Source organism: Mustela nivalis (genome assembly GCF_964662115.1).
Source record: "Mustela nivalis genome assembly, chromosome: 10".
In the NCBI taxonomy this organism is placed as follows: domain Eukaryota; kingdom Metazoa; phylum Chordata; class Mammalia; order Carnivora; family Mustelidae; genus Mustela; species Mustela nivalis.
Window position 1 is genome coordinate 82,506,841 of NC_139029.1, and position 19,348 is coordinate 82,526,188.

Sequence of the window (19,348 nt, forward strand, 5' to 3'; positions counted from 1 at the left end):
CAACTGAGCTACCCAGGCAACCGAACTTTTAATACTTCTAATAACACCAGAAGTAAAATTTAAATGCAATTAAAAAAATTACTTGCAACTAAAATGATAAACAAAAGGTTATTATCCTTAATTCAAAGAGTTCTTACCCATTGATAAGTAAATAATTAATAGGTTTTACAGAAAAAAGGGTAGACATCACAAACAGGCAATTTAAAAAATAATTGATACAGATAGCCAACAAAATTATGAATATTTTCCCACACCAATCTCAGAAATCTCATTAAAACATCAAAATGAGATACTATTTGACCTATGCAAACTGCTAAAAGAACTTTTACTTGCAATATTCGTAATTAGTAAGGGTGAGGTGAAATATAAGTTAAAACTATTTTTCATTGAAGTCTTTTTAACAATCTGTATTAAGAATTTTTAAAACATCCCTATACCTAGGTAACTAACTTCTAGGGATCTATCTTGAGGAAATATTCAGAGAAAAGTGGTTCAAAATTTACATATAAGGAACTTCATCACACAACTACTCATTATAACAAAAGATACAAAGCAGCCTAAGGGGCAGAAAAAAGAGAGAGACTGAGGTGAACCATGAGAGACTATGGACTCTGAAAAACAATCTGAGGGTTTTGAAGGGGCGGGGGTGGGAGGTTGGGGGAACTAGGTGGTGGGTATTAGAGAGGGCACGGATTGCATGGAGCACTGGGTGTGGTGCAAAAACAATGAATACTGTTATGCTGAAAAGAAATTAAAAAAAAAAAAGATGATGTAAAGAAGAAAGAAAAATAAAATAAATAATCCACTAAAAAAAAAAGAGAGAGACTGAGCAAATAATAGTATTCTAAATAAAATTTAATATTTTTATTAGTAAAATGTAGTAACATGAGAGACACTCATGACACAATATTAAGTACAAAAAATGGAACACAAACTGTGTATGGGCCCCCTCATGTGGTTTGCACGTATGTGTATGTAAGGGTACACATCTGTGGTTTGGGTATCCTGAAGAAAGAATGGAATAAAATGCATCAAAATGTGGACAGCAGTTAGTTCTAAAGCCGTGGGAGTACAAGGGATTCTTATATTTTTCTTTAAAGTTGTCTGGATTTTTTTAATCTTCTACAATTAACATATTGTACAAAGTTCCATAGCTTACATTTGTTAAGAATAAAATTAATCATTAATTTAGGTCCAACATCCCTAATAGACAAGATATTTCAAAATCTTGATTTGGTCCTCTTTTATTTCATTGATTCCTAAAACTAGCCGACCTGGAGCAGTTTCTAACAATAAATCTTCCAGCACCCCCTACTTCACCCTCAAAATTCTGAGTCAGAAAGTTACCTCAATACATTTATGTTTGTTGGTTTATTGGATTTAATTTTAGTGTTCTCTCTTCTTAGAGGCATTGGGGTTTTTTTTAATGTTAATATAATCACTTTCAACTATATTTTTTTGTTTGAATTTACACAAATTTCTTGAAGAATAAAATAAGAAACTTTGTCCAAAGCCCTGCTAAAACCAAGGTATTGAATTTCTGTACTCTAGATATCATTTATCAATTTCTTCACCTACCTACTGGGGATAAACATGGTTCCTACTTCAAAACATTTGGGGAAGATAAAATAAATTGATTCATTGAAGAGCTTTAAGTAGCTCCTGACTCATAAAAAGATATCTGTAAATGTTAGTTATTGTTGTAACCACCATAATCATCATCGGCCCATCTAGAAAAATTAAGCAAAAGAAAGTTTTAAATGCTTCATTTTTAATAATCAAATGTTATCTCTTAGACATTGCTTGTCTAAATACAACATTGTTTAATAATTCATTCCATGACTTTGCCAGGGATTAACCAGTAAATTCACGAATCTTTAAATATTCATAATTCCCCCATTGTCCCTCTTCCAAAAATTAGGACATTTGCTACTTTCAGTCTTTGAGACCTCTTCTCCCAAGATTCCAAGGTTACTTGACAGTAATTTTCTGTTATGTTGGGGCACTTGGGTGGCTCAGTCTGCTGAGTATCAGAATTTTGATTTCAGGTCAGGTCATGTTTACAGGGTCATGAGATCAAGCCCCACACTGGGCTCTGTGCTGGGCGTGGAACGTGTTTAAAATTCTCACTGGCCCTTCCTCTGCCCCCCCCACCCCTGCTTAATCTCTCTTTAAAAATAACAAAAATAATATTAATAATTTTCTGTCATGTCTATAAATTTTCTACTCTCTGAAATGAACCCCATCAGAGTCTGGACAGCTCTGTCTTCAGTGTTCTATTTCTTCTTGTGCTTCAGTTTTCCTTTAAGCTTATTTGCTCTACTCTCTTCAGGGTTAGAATTATTCTCCTTAATTAAAAATGTGGAAGCAAAATAGAAGCGGAATAGTTCTATTTTCGTCATGTTGCTATTATACTATGTATCTCAGCGATTGTCCAATGATTGCCTTTACCTTTTTGCTCTCAATATGACTTAAGTATACATAATCATTTATACACTTGTGCTTTGTGTGCCCTCAATGTTTTTCACATGATTCTCATCTGCACATCACGTGAGGTTTTTTTTTTTACATTTATTTATACTATTACAAGTAGGTACCACTGGCTAATCTTCATTCTTGGTTTCATGAGCTCATTGGAGAGCTCTCCTTGATTCCAAACTATTTGGTTTTGTTTTATAGCAACTCTATTTTCTTCTTACCCAAGATCATTTGTAATTGTGTAGCCATGTTTCCACTTGTAAACTGCCCAGGCTTCATGGTCTACCTTCCCTTTTGAAATGTCTGTCCCTTTTTCAAGAATTTTTTAGGAAATTTTCAAGACTTTTAGAAATCAAAGTTTCAGTGCACTCTAGTGAACCTCTAACTATGCTCAGGATTCTTTTCTGGGAATGTTGTGTTAGCACATCCCTTTCTTTTCATGTTACCATTATCTGCACATTGAAATTATAAGATACTCAGCTTCTAGCACAATGAATCTGCTAGATTCATTCATTCAAATCTGAAATGACTAATTGAATTAGCCTAATTTGTCAAGTTCTATTATAATTTCTGATTGACTTCGAAATAAAATTCCATATGGATTCCCTTCCTTTTCTACCCCTTCAATGTAGGCGCTTCCTGAAGGATCTGTCTTTAGCCCTCCTCTCTTTTCATAAATATGTCTCCAGTCGTGCTCTGACCATCTTCTGACTTCAGCTATCCCTTCTGAAACACTAACATCTCTATCTTTGACCCCCACATCTCTTTCCAACCAATGTTTCAACGGCCCCCCAGATAACTCTATCTGGCTATCCCAAAGACACCTTGAACTTGGTGTGAATCCATCATCTCCCCTACCAACCCCTCTTCCTTCTCCTGAATATCTTGCATCTGTTGACAGTTCTGCCCTACCTAAGCATAAAAGACTTTTACTCACATTTGACCCCTTCCTTTCCTGCATCCATATGTCACCAGTTTCCAAGTCCAACCAACTTTAACTCCTTGGACTCTATGTCTATACGCTCTCCTATCCCTTGCTCAAGTTCTCCTGGCCTAACTGATGATCCCCATTTGCACGGTCCTCCTTCAACATCTACTACCCAATTACACGAGATTAAACTTCTTAAAACATGGTTTTAACTCTATGAATCCTCTCCCTCTGAACACTTTTCATTGCTCTCTATCAGTACATAAGTAAATTCCAAACCTCTTGTCCTACCATTGAATATTTTCTAGTAAGGACTTCTCTTCATCCTCATATCCCTATTTTTTTTTTTAAGATTTTATTTATTTATTTGACAGAGAGAGAGAGCACAAGCAGGGGGAAAGGCTGAGGGAGAAGGAGAAGCAGACTCCCCATAAAGCAGAGGAAGCCCCACGTGGGACTCAATCCCAGGACTCCGGAACCTCGACCCGAGCCAAAGGCAGTGGTTCAACCAGCTGAGCCACCCAGGCACCCCCTCTTATCCCTATTTTATTTCCCACTACCCATATGGCAACTTAGATTCCAGAATTGCTGTTCTAGAGAATGTACCAATTTTCTACCTCCAAGCCTTTGCTCACATTGAGCCCCTGACTTGAGTGCCCTTTCTCCCCCACTCGCCTGCTCCCCAGCAGCCATCCAACATACTCTTCACAAATGCTACATTAGAGCCTCTTCCAACCACATCATCTAGAAACAACTGCTCTCTATCTCCCCTCAACTCTCATAGAGCCTTCTCTTGTGTCTCAGGAAAGACATTTCTTTAAAGATTTTTTTTAATTTATTTATTTGATAGAGATTACAAGTTGTCAGAGAGGCAAGCAGGGAGAGAGGAGGAAGCAGGCTCCCCACTGAGCAGAGAGCCCAACACGGGGCTCGATCCCAGGACCCTGAGACCATGACCCGAGCCAAAGGCAGAGGCTTTAACCCACTGAGCCACCCAGGTGCCCCAGGAAAGACATTTCTTACCTTTTTTCTTAAATTATATAGTTACTTGGATGAGTGATTTTCTTTTTGTATAAGAATGTAAGTTTGGGGGCACCTGGGTGGTTCAGTGGGTTAAGCCTTTGCCTTAGGCTCTGGTCATGGTCCCAGGGTCCTGGTATCGAGCCCCACATCAGACTCTGCTCAGCAGGAAGACTGCTTCTCCCTCTCTTTCTGCTGCCTCTCTGCCTACTTCTGCCTACTTGTGATTTCTCTGTCAAATAAATAAACAAATAATCTTAAAAAAAAAAAAAGAGTGTAAGTTTCTTGAAGAAAGAATCTACTTTTTTTTTTTTTAAGATTTTAGTTATTTACTTGACAGAGAGAGACAGCAAGAGAGGGAACACAAGCAGGGGGAGTGGGAAGAGGGGGAAGCGGGCTTCCTGGCAACCAGGGAGCCTGATGTGGGGCTCTATCCTGGGATCATGACCTGAGCAGAAGGCAGATGCTTAATGACTGAGCCATCCAGAAGCCCCAAAAGCATCTACTTCTGAAAAAATTTTAAATACTGCACAACTTCAAAGGTCACCCTGAACAGAGTGTTTGTACATAAGTACCCCAGTATTGGATAAATTAATCATTAAATAACTCAGGATCAGTCTTGTCCTCTTTACAGATTCAGGGATTCTGGAATATTAGCTCCTTGTTAACCTATAATATCTCTAAAATAGTCACACTCCTAAGTACGGTGCTTATTTTTATCAAGTACATGATTGCAATAATACTGGATTATGGGTGTTCACAATAGCTTTCTAGTTGCGCAAGATAAACTAATTTTCAACATAATCAAGAGGTAGGCTTATACGGAATTGGAATTTGTGGGTGTCAACTGCTAAAATATTCTAAGTCAGACAGCTAAAAATCTATCTACGCAACTGTTCATTAAATAGAAGTCTTCCTTAGTTGAACATTTAAAAAGTAAGCATCAATGTAAGTTATTCATAAAAGTTAACATTAATAAATATATGATGTGCCAGGTTATAACGGATGTCTATAGACATGCTCAAGCTCCTGGGGAAATTTTGGGAAGCAGATGGCATCCCACATCTATTTGTTTCATGATAATTTTGGAAGGAATTAGCAGGCTATGGTAACTTTTGGTATACTAGCAATAGAGCTAGATATGTAACTTAAGGTTGACTTACTTATTTTGTCTTAATAAAATTAAATTACTGCCATCTTATTTTTCAGTAATTCTTATAAGCCCCTATGAAATTTGGCAAAAGGATAATAATCTGCTATTGAATATTTTATGAGGAAAATGCACTTCTATCTTAAAAGAGAATCATACCTATAACATTATAAATTATCTTCTTAATTACCTAGACTGACATAAGGGAGGCATCATGTTACCTCTGAGAGAAAAAAACACTGGTATTCCTTAGCAACCCTCTATAAGCCTTGTGTTGCCAAAACACTTCAGATGCCCTGCCTCTACCCACACAGCTTTCCTTCCCTTATTACCAACCCAAGATGAAACCAGCCCAAACTGGTTATTGAAAGGGGTGGGGAAGCCTTGCTAGGTTCAACATCATCTCTTATACTTAAGGCACTCTTCTCTATGGGCTACCTGTGGCGTAAGGGAGATGATTAGACACCAACACTAAATATGGAATGAAAAATGGACTCCTTTCTAATGAGAGACCCCACTCCTGTTGCCAGCCAGAACTGGCCACAGTTCTTCATGATAGACAGGACAGTGAGGGAAATTTTAAGAAGTGGGACTGATTTCTCACTAGGGAAAATGGTGTGGTGAGTTGGCTAAGAGTGTGGAGGCTAAACTCAAATTGCCTGGAATCAAACCCCTAGGTTAGCCACTTACTAGTTGTGAGATCTCGGACTAATTAGTTACTCAGTTAAACTTACACTTCTTCTCCTAAGATGAAAATTAACGCAATACCTTTGTTATGATGATTCAGTGAAATAGTGCCTGTAAAATACTTACCAAAATGTTTGGCCTAATATATTTAAAATATTACTAATAGCTGCTCAATTTACAACCTCTAGATAGAATGGAGAATTGACTCACAGGTCAATTCTCAAAGAGAGTTTTTGTTCCTAATGACCAGATCTGACCTAAACAAGTAATACTAAAGACCACATTTGTTGCCTAGCTAATTTTTTTTAATTTTTATTTATTCTTTTTAATTTCTTTTCAGTGTTCCAAAAATCATTGTTTATGCACCACACCCAGTGCTCCACGCAATATGTGCCCTCCTTAATACCCACCATGTTGGCACACCCCACACCTCCCGCCCCCCCCTCCAAAACCCTCAGTTTGTTCCTTGTTGCCTAGCTGATTTTTTTTTATTTTTTTCAAAATAACTGCTTATAAAATTTACAAAGTAGGTTACTGATGAAGTCATATATTCTTCTAACACACAAAGAAAAACATGACATCAAGTTGGAGAGTAACATGTTGTTTTTCTTCGACAAATGTACCTGAACTTAAACATCAAAAAAGAGTTTTTATCTTCAAAGGAGTCACATCAGGAAGGCTTGCACTTATTTCAACAATGTTGCCAAGCATTTTTGGAACTCTTCCTTCCAAATTACCTTCTGAGCCTGCTTCACATTCTTTCAGTTGTCTTCACTGGCAACAAATTTTTATCCTTTGAGAGTTTTCAATTTTGAAAGCTGATTCAAAATCCCCTCTTATAAAAGAGACGGAGGATAATGTCACCTCTGGTCAAAAAAATAAGGAAATAAGAGCCTTTTTGCATAGCTTGTAAAATGCCTCAGAAAATTCCAGAGAGGGACTCTCTAAGATATTTCAGGCTTATGGAAGCATTATCAGAATTAGTGTGCTACTTTCTGTGATTAACAGATTATGCCTTATTTCCTTAACTTTATTAAACAAATACTTACAGAGTGTTATGCGTCAAACACCATCCTAGGAAATTTGACGTATATTTAATGCTCGTATCTTATGAGCTTGATTCCCTTATTATCCCCATTATTTCAGATGAGGTAATTGAGGCACAGAAAACTTAAGAATTTTGTCCAAGAACACAGGTTTAGTAAATGGCAGAGCCAGAAATCAAACCCAGGCTACATAGTATACAGTACATGCTGTATTTTCTAAAAAGTACAACCACTGGGCATTAACAGTTATGCTTCCTGGGTTTTTTGAGGTAATGCAATTTAAACTTGGTGAAAGAAACTCCATCAGCCCATGAATTTTTTTTTTAACTGGAGCTAAAAGCTCTCTTACTGTTAACAAGCATTATCGGAACCCTTTTTTCTCTATCTTCACATAGCGAGTTATACAAGGAGGAAACACTCCCACCTTCTAGCTTCCTAGTTTTCAAACGTTCTGTAGGCTAGCTATCCTGTTTTCCCACATAAGCAGACCTTTTACCCAGCAGTTTCTTCAGTCCTGTGCCAGGAACAGTCTTTCTCCTCACAGGGTTTCCTCAGGCTTATTTCAAAATTCCCTCCTTAAAATTCACTTTTTCCATTGCATCACTCAGTAGCGCAATCTTGCTAGATTAATAGGGAAGATTTTTTTAAAGCAGACGGGAGGAGAGTGGGGAAGGAAAGACATTGAAATATTTTCAAGTTCTCTTTGAAAAAGCACCTTCTATCGTTTTCCATCAGCAAAATGTTTTGAATGTCTCATTTTGCCCCCCTTCCCTTTGAAATATGAGTTTCCAAAGAAGCTTTCTACCAATGCCAGGAGCGTACGACTGGCCAGCCATTTGGTAATGACGACAACCCCAAGGAAACATATTTAAGCAAATTGAAAAAGTAGATTACGCTGGAACTCCTTTTATTTCAGGATAAAAGAAAAATACAAGAAGAAATCTCACAGAAGCGTCTGAAAATAGAGGAAGAAAAACTAAAGCACCAGCATTTGAAGGTAATTTCTGATTTTAATTTCATTTCAATGATTTTGTATTCAAATATCCTAATGGCATTCAAAATCTCTATAGTAAAGATGCTTTGGGAAGGAGAAAATTCAGCATAGTTTTACTAACACCCTAATAACTGTAGGGGAGGGCCGAGAAACTAGTAATATTTGCATAGGAGGTTAATATCTTCTGGTAAACATGTAGAAAACAAGTTTTTATTACTTTTATCCTTTATTATTGAATTTCCTCATTTTCTTGGGTAACCTTGAGAATTTAGCCTTGATAATTTGGCCCCCTGAACACAATCTTGCTTAAGATCCCTAGGGACCAATCCAGCTAGGAAGTCCCTTTTGAAATAAACGAAAGGCAAGCTTTCCCCCAGGGGGTGCACAACAGACACTGTCTGGCCTGGTCAAGGATGTTAGTATTGAAAAGCTCAGTGCCATGAATCCAATATTGTTTGAGTATGTTTGGGGGGTTTTGTTTCCTTTTGCTTTGTTTTGTCTTGACAAACCATGAGATCATCACCAGAAATAAACCTCCATTTTTAAAATCAGACTTTACATATTCTTTGGGTGTGGTCATTTTGTAATTAAAGCACACTGGGTTTCAACATTTTATTATGTAGCTTCGCCACAGGATGCAACCAAATGACAAACAGGAGGTCCTTGTGAACAGACCCAAGCAAGGAGCTACCTCTCTGGCAAGGCTGCTACCAACAGATTTAATGAATCCCTCAGTGAAACAATGTCGCACACTCATGGGGTCTACACACTTAGGTAAACATGCCTAATTCAGCTGCTCCTAGCTTTCTGATAGTTCAAGTGACCTCCTCTGAAAAGAAACATCATTTAAGATTCCAATTAGCCTCCGTTCTCTAAATTCCGTTTGCCTGTTTGCCCCTATATAAATTGACATTTCCAATGTTTGACGGTTAATTTCAAAGTATAGTTAACCTGCTATCCTTGCAGTGGGCCACATTGAATTTACATGACGCATAGATAGAGCCAAGAAATGCAGTGTGCATAACCAGAATGATCAGTGAGATTAAAGCAAACTTTACCAAGTTATTTTGGTGAAAGTCAAATCAAAAGGCAAGTCCACAGTGATTGTTGAGCTGAGCCGTTTCTAACACCATAACCAGTGCTCGTTCTCTCTCTCCCTCATCTCTCTCTCCCTCTCTCTCTCTCTCTAGTACAAACACACCCACAGTTTGAGGCTCTCCATAAACTAATGACTGGTTCTGAGTAAATGGATAGCTCTCTGGCATTCAGCAATTGCTATCCTTGTCGAGCGGGTCGCCAAACAACGGTAGAGCTCACACTAGGAGAAAGGGTTAAATATCCCGAGTTCATTCTAGGAGGCAAGTTAGACATAAGTACTCTGACTCTGACTCACTGAAAACTCCATTTCCGAGGTGGCACCTCTTTTCAATATTTGCCAAAGTCAGTCTAAAAAGTCATACATGAGGGGCACCTGGGTGGCTCAGTCATTAAGCATCTGCCTTCGGCAGGGTCCTGGGATTGAGCCGTGCATCGGCGGGAAGCCTGCTTCTCCCTCTCACACTCCCCATGCTTGTGTTCCCTCTCACTCTCTTCTCTCTCTCTGTCAAATAAATAAATAAATAAAATCTTTATTTTAAAGAAAAAAGTCCTACATGATCTTCCATATAGGTTTGCTTTCTGGAACCCAGGAGATTGTTTAATCCAATCCAAACAGAATATTTATAATGTTTTGGATTGCCGAACACTGTTGTGCAGATTGTGTACGGCATAAAAATACTGAGAAAGGGGTGCTAAAATCCCTGCTTACACTCCCTTGGAACTGGGCACGCTGGCATAGAGCTGGTTCTGGCTGAAGGATAGCATTTCTTTTTCTCTGCACAAAGGTGCCATACATCTTCCCAAGTGGTGCCCTGAGCCAAAGGGGTGGGGTGAGAAACAGCAATTTTTTCTGATTTTCATATTAATACCACAGAGACTAGCAGTGGTCCTGGAGAGCTGTAGCCCTTCTGCCTGCAACATAGTGGGAAACCCAGGATTAAATAAAGAATTAGGACAAGTTAAGAGATGTTTTTTTTGGGGGGGGGGGGCGCCTGGGTGGCTCTGCTGGTTAAGCAACCGCCTTCGGCTCAGGTCATGATCTGAGTCCCGGGATCGAGTCCCACATCGGGCTCCCTGCTCGGCAGGGAGTTTGCTTCTCCCTCTAACCCACCCCCCTCATGCTCTCTCACTCTCTCTCTCTCTCAAATAAATAAAAAAAATTTTTTTTTAAAAGAGATTTTTTTTTTTTAATTTAAGTAAGAATATAAGGAAGTAACTCTAATCTGAAGTGGTCAAAGCAAGACTATTAAAGGTGTGGGATTTCAGCTGAGTCTTAACCGACTGGTAGGATTTGTATGAGTGTATAGAGAGCCTTTGAGTAAAAAAAAAATTACTAATTACTTATTACATGTCAGGTACTAAGGAGGACAATAAGAACACACAATAAAGTTTGATCTAGGTCTTTACAATGAATAATTGACCCAGAACCTTGAGATAACACAGAAACACCGGGATGAGTCCTGCTGATTGGAGGCACAAACTACAAAGGGAACACAGAGGAAAGAGTGGCTGTTTGCATCATGTTTTACAGAAAATGGTAAGCTGGACCAAACAGGAACGAGGCACCATTATAAATGGGGCTCGGAAATGTGCAGAGGTAATTTTTTTTTAATCCATTTATTTATTTATTTATTTATTCAAGAGAGAGAGAGAGAGAGAAAGAGAGAGAAGAGTGGGAGAGAGAGTCTGAAGCAGACTCCCTGCTGAGCATGGAGGCCCCCCACGGGGCTCAATCTCACGACCTTGAGATCACGACCTGAGCCGAAACCAAGAGTCTGATGCTTAACCACCTGTGCCTTCCAGAACCCAGAAATATTTTTTTAAAATTGATTCTACAATACCCTCACCAAGTCAGGAAAGCTCTATCGGCCCCTGTAGTTACCAGGTATTCTTTGATGTTCCTCTTCATCCATCTGTCTCCGGTCCACTGACTATCCTCAGCCCTTTCCTGATTGCCAACTATTTTGTTACACTTCAATGACACACTTTAAACAACACAAACGCAAACATTTACAAAGCTCTGCTCTGTGTCATTAGTACATACGTTGCAAAATAAGAGTAGTAATTCACTCATATTCTTTGGCTCTGGAACTGGGCAATCATACCAATGACATGCCGGAAAGGGAATTTCCGGGGACATGAGGAGCGTTCTAACTTTCAAACATTTCTGAGATTTGTACACTATGGGTCTCCTCACCTAGTAACGTGATCACAGTCTGCCACCCAGAAACACAAACTACACTCAACTTAGAAAACTTTTCTGGAAGTCCATTTGATTCATGGTATGAAAAACTAATTTATTCTTTTTTTTTTTTTACTTTTTTTTCAAGATTTTATTTATTTGAGAGAGAGAGAGAATGAGAAGGGGATGGAGGGGTGGGTCAGAGGGAAAGGCAAACTCTCTGCCAAGCAGGGAGCCTGATGCAGGACTTGATCCCAGGACTCCAGGATCATGACCAGAACTGAGCCTCCCAGGTGTCCCAAAACTAATTTATTCTTCAAGTCCACTCTAAATGCTATATAAAATGCAAAGTTTTTTACAGAAAAACTTTCCATTAAAAAACTGCTCAAAGATCTATTACTGGCATGTCCTTATATTTTTACTTAGTTAATATGGCTTTTGAATATGAATGTCGTTGTGGAACAGATTTTTCATCAACCTCATAGACAAAAGTACAAGTCTAAACAGTGACATAAAAACAAAATAACTATGTTTAAGTTGTTACAATACGCGATTGTGCCATATCATTTAAATGCACATCAAAATTATGTATTTTATATTCAGAGGCAAAGAGCTAATTCACAAATTCATTTTTTCATTTTACCTCTGGCAAAGTTCTCCGCCAGAGGTAAATGACAATTTGTGAGTTATGGACAAAGTTTTATGAGGCTAAACTTAAAATTATTCTTGTTCCTAACCAGACTTAGAACACTTATATAAGACTATATATCAGACTATATATATAACACTTATATAAGACTACATAGGCCCAAGTTCACATAACACATCACCAGAATTATTCTCTGCTCCCTGTAACTCAGCAATATAAGACCATCCCATCTAAATGTTTCTTATAGTGATATGGATATAAATGACTGAAACTGTCCTCGTAGGTGGTTTGTAAGGACTATAATTTACTTGGATAGGTGTCATCTGTCTTCTTTATTACTCATTAGCTATCATCACATTCCATCAAATAAAAATATATTAAAATTAAGGTAAATTCTTAAAATGATAGTATACTAAGATTTTCTTGGCATCTTTGATCTCAAAGATAAATCTTGACCTTGATTAATAACATTTAACTGTGTCTGTGGGAGAGCATTTCTACAAACAGCCGAAGAGCTATAATTTAGGGTTAAGATAACACTGAAAGAGAGACTCCCTTGCTACAAACTTTTCTTATGGGGTATGTTGTCCACATACCCCATAATTGCTTGAAACTCTGAAAAGGCCAACACAAATACAATGATCTAGGACAAGGTTCCTACTTGATCTAGTGGTTTTCAAACTGTGTTCTGTGCTTCTATAGGCTGCCAAGCCCCCTCATTGCTTCAACTAGAGCAATCCAGGTTGTATCAGTCCTACAAAGTGTAATTCCATATAATATATATTTGTAATCAATGTAATGTTTCTAATTGGTTTGAAAACCATTGCCTTACTTAAAATAGCCATCATCTGGTAATTACCTAGCACAGTCAACATTATTTGAATTTTGTTTAAAATTCAAAGGATTTATATGCTAGTAGTATTAACCCCAGCACCATTCTAAAAAAAGTTCTCTTTACTCACTCTCACTTTAATCATGCATCAGAGAAAGAATTCTCCGGAAATACAAAGTTCCCATTATTCTCTCCTCACCACTTTAGATACAGTGAATCCCAAAAAAGTAATTTTTGAACAAATAATTTACACAGGTAGATTATATAGGGAGAACAGTTTTCTCCAGGAAGAAAAGAAAAAACTCAAACTCTTTGGAAATAGTGTCTAACAGTTCCTATGTAAGACATGGATGGGATGCTAGCTAAGTTCCCTCCAAAATTTATATGTTTCTCATTTGCTTTAAGTCTTCTTAGGTTCAAGGTCCATCATTGTAATTCTTTCATGCAAATTCAAGGGGACTTTTTTTCCATGTAATAAAACATAAATTTTGTTTTGTTAAAGTTGACAAAAATTTAACTCACCTGTATTTAGACAGATCAGTGAATTTCTGCATCATGTTATTGGAACAAGTCATTTAGGTGAAGCTTAGGTAGCTGGAACCAGGTAGCTTCTCAGAAGAAAGATGGGTATTGGATAGGCAAGGTCATAAATGCTGACCACACCACTTAAGACCAACATTGAATTAGTTTAAGATACAATAGCAATTTCTTGTTTCACCCACCATTTGAAATAATTCCCCCCCCCAAATTTTTTGGAGCATTCGCCATACACTGTCATTGAGATGAATAAAAAAATGGCTTCAAGGAACATTTTACTTCAAAGACACAAGATGTACCAACATTAACCAAACAAATAAGAGATATCACATGATAAGGTCCCTGTACAACTGCAAGACAGAGTGTCTATACACAGTGCAGCCTGATTCTGAGGAAAGAGAGTTCTCTGAGGGCGAGGATGGGGCTGTGGAAGGTATGGGGCGGGGGAGACCAGAGATTTTCACAGAGATGGAGGGACCTGAACTGGAACTTAAAAGAAAAATGGGATTTAGACACATAAAACTGTCTTTGGAAGGGGGTCACAAAGGGTGCAGTGAAGGAAGACACCAGATTTATTCAGGCAAGACAGTGAGAAAAAATAATTTCTCTTTACTCTGTCCACTATTAAAATTCATGAGATTTCAAAGCAGCCAGAGAGTGTGGAAACTACTGACTGATATAAGAACATCTTTATGTTTCCTGATATCAGAAAAAAGCCTTAAGGGAGAAATGGCTTCTAGATGGAGTCAGCACCGGAAAAGAACAGGAAGAGATGAAGAAACAAAATCAACGAGACCAGCACCAGATCCAGGTTCTAGAACAAAGTATCCTCAGGTACGGCCCTCACTGGGCTACTCCACAACTTTTTTTATTTTGGCTTTGCCCATGTTGCATGTATAAGAGCCATTCTTATTTTTAGAGACATAATCAGATCTTCCATCTGGATTTTTAATAAAGACCAAGGCAATACAACACCAAAGGCAATAGAAATTTTACTATAAATATCCCCTATGCATAGCAACACAATATTTATTTTTTAAATACATATTAGTGACTTACTCAAAGTTCTCCAAGCCTATCTCCTCATCTATGAAATGGTAGTAGCAATATCTATCTTTTACAGTTGTTGAGCAAATGAAAAATATATGTATTTTACATATTGTGGCTAAGCTACTGGCACTTACCTGGCATATAACAGGTGATCAAAAAACAGTCCTTGTTCACAGCCCCAACCCCCACTCTCGACAGGTGACAACTCAATGGGTGTGTTTATACTGTTCCTCCGTCACCCCTCTCCCCAGCTGCCCCCAGTCACAACCATACTTTGGAAGAGAAGACACTGTAGGAACACATCACTAGCGTTTTCTCTCTTCTACTTCCCTAATCATTTGGTCACAGGTGTTGACCTCACTTCTCGATGTCCTTCCTTGCCCATCACACAAAATCAGTCCAGAGTCAGCAACTTGCAACATAACAAGGAAAGTTTTAAAATTGCCTTGGCTTAAAATGAGGTGATGGGCGTGAAAAAAACAATTGAAACACTGGAATAGAAGATGGGGTTATTAGTATTACCGCAAAATATAGATAGCATGGAAGAAAGAGATGTGGGAAATGTCACAATCATTTTCTAACCTGTGCGTGGAAAAAAGATGGGATTTCTTGTGGTATAATAATGACAATAATTTAAAGCCTATGGATCTTTGAAACATAGGTAGCTTTCAAAATCTCAGTCACTGCAAATTTGTTCTCTTTAGTGAGAACTATAAGAAAGAAAGACCTGGAAGTTGAAAATATCCCGTGGATTGACGACCACATTCTGTCCATCCTCACCACACTCCATAGACAGATCGCATTAGGTCTCAAATTGACAACACGGAGAAAAGTTTCCTTTTTAAACTGATTCTCATTTTCCTTGCCTCGTTTCATACACTCGTATATCTAAGAGCTAACATCACTGATTATGTGTTCTTTTTGAGATGTTTTTTAAATTAACAATTCTTAAAAAGTTATGTTGTAATCATTGAAATGTTCACATTCATGAATCCTCAGTTGCTTGCTTAAAGAGAAATGTTTCTGAAAAGCAGATAACAAATACTCAAAAACTAACTCAATATATCAACTCTACAGTTTGGAAAACTTGATCCTCGTAAGGCGTCCCTTAGCAAGAGCTTCTAACCAAACTCTGGCTCAACTGATGATTCCTTTCTCACCACCAACACGGAACCCTTATCTCTGAAGGACTTCTGAACTTAATCCCTGCACACCCTGCACTTTGCAAACACCTTCATGCTTCCCTTCAGAGCCCCCTGGTTAAGAGTCTTTGCTCCTACTGAACACCTACGACTTTTCTCTGCACTTGGTAATTGAAGTGGCGACATAGACTCAGACTTCATAAAGAAGTTTGGGTGGCATTGCAAGTAATCCCAGACAATTTTCTAGGGTTCTACTGATTGCTTTCAGACCTTGCCTGAATGCTCTGAATGCCTAGTTAGAGTTTTTATCCGACCAAAAAAAAAGGAGGGGGAAGAGCAGGAAGTAGAGAAACCATATTTACCTGCCATATTACCTGTCAGGTACTTTACATATATCATCATTTAATCTTCATAACCCTGTGACAAAGTGTCATCATCGTCCCTTTTTGCCCAGAGGTTGAAGTATCCACACAATTAGGACATGCTGGATCAGAAACTAATTCATGTGACTTCCCGATGCTGTCAATAAAGTGACCACTCACAGCATTCCAGACCACACACTGTGATCTGAGAAGCTATTATCTCTTCTGTGTCTTTATTTTTTTTTAAAGATTTTATTTACTTATTTGACACACAGAGAGAGAGATCACAAGTAGGCAGAGAGGCAGGCAGAGAGAGAGGGGGTAGCAGGCTCTCCGCTGAGCAGAAAGCCCCACTCGGGACTCGATCCTAGGACTCTGAGATCATGACCTGAGCCGAAGGCAGAGGCTTAACCCACTGAGCCACCCAGGCACCCCTCTTCTGTGTCTTTAAAGCATGTTCAGTCCCTCGGTTCTCCTTTCTCCAAACAGCTCCTACCACCCTCTGGATCTTCTTCCATGTTGCGCTGATGTCTGTATTAAATTACCGGTTCTATATCTATACTCTACCCAATTTCTGGCATCTCATTATGACTTATTAGACTTTACTTTTTTTTATTTTTTGTTTTAATTTAAATATAGTTGAATATGTTATTATATTAGTTTCAAGTGTACAGCATCGTGATTCAACAATCCTGTATGATACACGCTGCTCACTATGATAAGTATAGTCAACATTGGTCAACCATACAATGCTATTACGCTATTATTGACTGGATTCCCTATGCCTGGTTTTTCATTCCTGTGGCTTCACTGCAACCTTGTTTTAGATCTCCAGGGGGTCATTAACCATCAGGGGATCCTTTATTAATACCAGACGATGTTAAGCCCCAAACATAAATAATAATAACACAAATGGTTCATTTTTAAATGGCCTCGTGCAATTTGCAAAGCACTTGACTTACATTACATCATTGAATTCTCACAGCAATCCCAGAAAGAAAGCAGTGATGGCTCCATGGCAGAGAGGTCGAAACAGACTCAGAGAGGATAAGGGGATTAAGGAAGGTCACAGAGTCATTAAAGGGTAAACTTGGACCTCAAAGCAAGTCAGGCTCTGTGTTCTCCCACTATAGAACTAAAGAAGTATTCTCAAAATGCTAAAACCCCTAACACCCCATAGCAAATTGCTTTGTTTAAGGAATGGTCCTAAAAAGCCGTATTTGTAAAGAGTTAGTAAAGAATATGCATCGCTGTGACCCATGATGGCATGTTTGTCTGGTTGACAATGGGCAGGGAACAGAATGTTCTGAAGCAACATGGGGAGACACAAAGTATCTGTGCCTTGTCTGTATCACGCAGCCTCCGCAGCCGCCCAGCATTAGAGAAATCACGGTGCCAAAGCCGCTTTATCTGTAACTGAACATTTTCTTCTCAGATCTTTCTAAAGCTGCTAAACTATCAGGTGCGTGTTGTTGCGTGTTGTTAAAGTTATTCTTTCCCCAAAACAACTGCCCACAGAGCCTCAGGAGCTTTTCTTAGCAGGTAAATAAAGTACATTTTCCTGTGAGCTCCAAGAAACAACCCAGTCGACGGACAGACTGGGGCGCTGAACCATCCTCCTTCCCCGAGCAGGGAAAGCAGCCCAAAGCCTGAATGTGGTTTATCACTTGACTTGGGTGACTGCTCAAGGGTGACATTTGCCATCTGCCAGGCCTCTCAGCCAGAGGATAAGATTTTAATGGGAACATCAAAATAGAAACGTTGCTATTACCTCAGAGTCTGTAGCAGGGCCAGTCAGCCTCTGGAGATTTCATTCCCCTACTACTTACACGGTCTTGTGAGATGAACTGGAAGAGCGTGGCCTTTGGCTTTCAAATCCCTGTTCTGCCATCCATAAGGCATAGAAGCCTGGAAACGTTCTTCATCTCTTTGGGCCTTAGTTTCCTTGTTAATAATAGTGGGACCATGAGAGCGACTTCACAGGACACTGTGAGTCAAGCAGCTTCCGGAGTGCCTGACATATGGTAGATGTTCAAAAAATATTAGATCCTATTCCTTTTTAGGAGTCAAAATAATTAAAAGTAGGACGGGGATGTTTATCTTTTGACCAAGATCTCTATTTCTTTATGGCAGTACAAAGAATCTTTTTCTTTGAGAAAACTGAGATCCCCGCCCCACAAGGATTCCTCCCATTCAGGCATAATTGATGGGTTTTCTTTACGGCTTGAAGACTGAAATGCTAACAGCAGCAGTTAATTTTTACAGAGTGTGTAGTTATAGACCAGGCACTGCGTTAAGCACTTCATATGGATTAGTTCTTTGAATCCTCACAACCACCTTATGAGGTAGGTAACATTCAATAAGTGAGAAAGATGACTTTTGTAGATCCTAACTTGTCTTGACTCATGTAACTAAAAAATTAAGACCCAGGATTTAAAATTTAATTAAGTCTTCATTATAAAAATAAGTTATGTCCCAGATCCTGCAGACAAATTTCACATTAGTTCAATCCTGTAAATGCTACCCTTTTACAGCACTTTTCATTTCCAATCCATGCTATGATTTCACTCTCCTGCATGCATCATTTCATACAGACATTCAGATGACCCTGCTATATTGAGCACACCCAAAGTTCCCCTGACTCACACCCAACCTTTAAGTAAAGCATGTCTGATTATTCATCCTCTCATCTTTTCTTTCAGAGAGGCAACATTTCAGAAAATAAGTAGGTTTCCATGGTTTTTGTCTCAGAGACACATTCTTAGCTTTGGAACAATATTAGTGAGTATTTTGCCTGTTGCCCTGATTAACGCCTTAGGAAGAAATGTTCCCAGGAGGAAAATGGTATTGAACATCTCCTTCTGAATCACTTTGCTTAAATAGAGTTTCAATTTGCCTCCCAAATGAGCCCTGTTCTTGCTGTGACCAGTGAACCATTTACTTCTTGATTATAGGCACAGGTGCAAATTCAACACTGACTTCTCCGTCCAGACAGCATGTGCACACATTCATTGGCCGGCTTAAAAATCCTCTTCTGTCACATCTGTTGCTTTCCTCCATCCAATAGCCTACACCCAAAATTACCGTCCCCACCCCCCCCCGCCACTCCAAGCACCCTCAGAAGTATCCAAAGGAGCCATGTCATTCACATTCTAGATTCCTCTTTCCTATACAGCTGCCCAACTGCTCTCCG

At 38.8% G+C, this 19,348-nt stretch overlaps 1 protein-coding gene across 1 annotated transcript in view; it reads left to right on the plus strand.

The window, feature by feature from the left end:
- Positions 1-19,348, plus strand: part of PALMD (palmdelphin) — a 48,878-nt gene that overhangs the window by 8,565 nt on the left and 20,965 nt on the right. The window contains exons 2-3 of the mRNA XM_082686479.1: positions 8,226-8,306; positions 14,311-14,435. Coding sequence (XP_082542605.1) covers positions 8,226-8,306; positions 14,311-14,435 — 206 coding nt within the window. The remainder of the gene's footprint in view (positions 1-8,225; positions 8,307-14,310; positions 14,436-19,348) is intronic.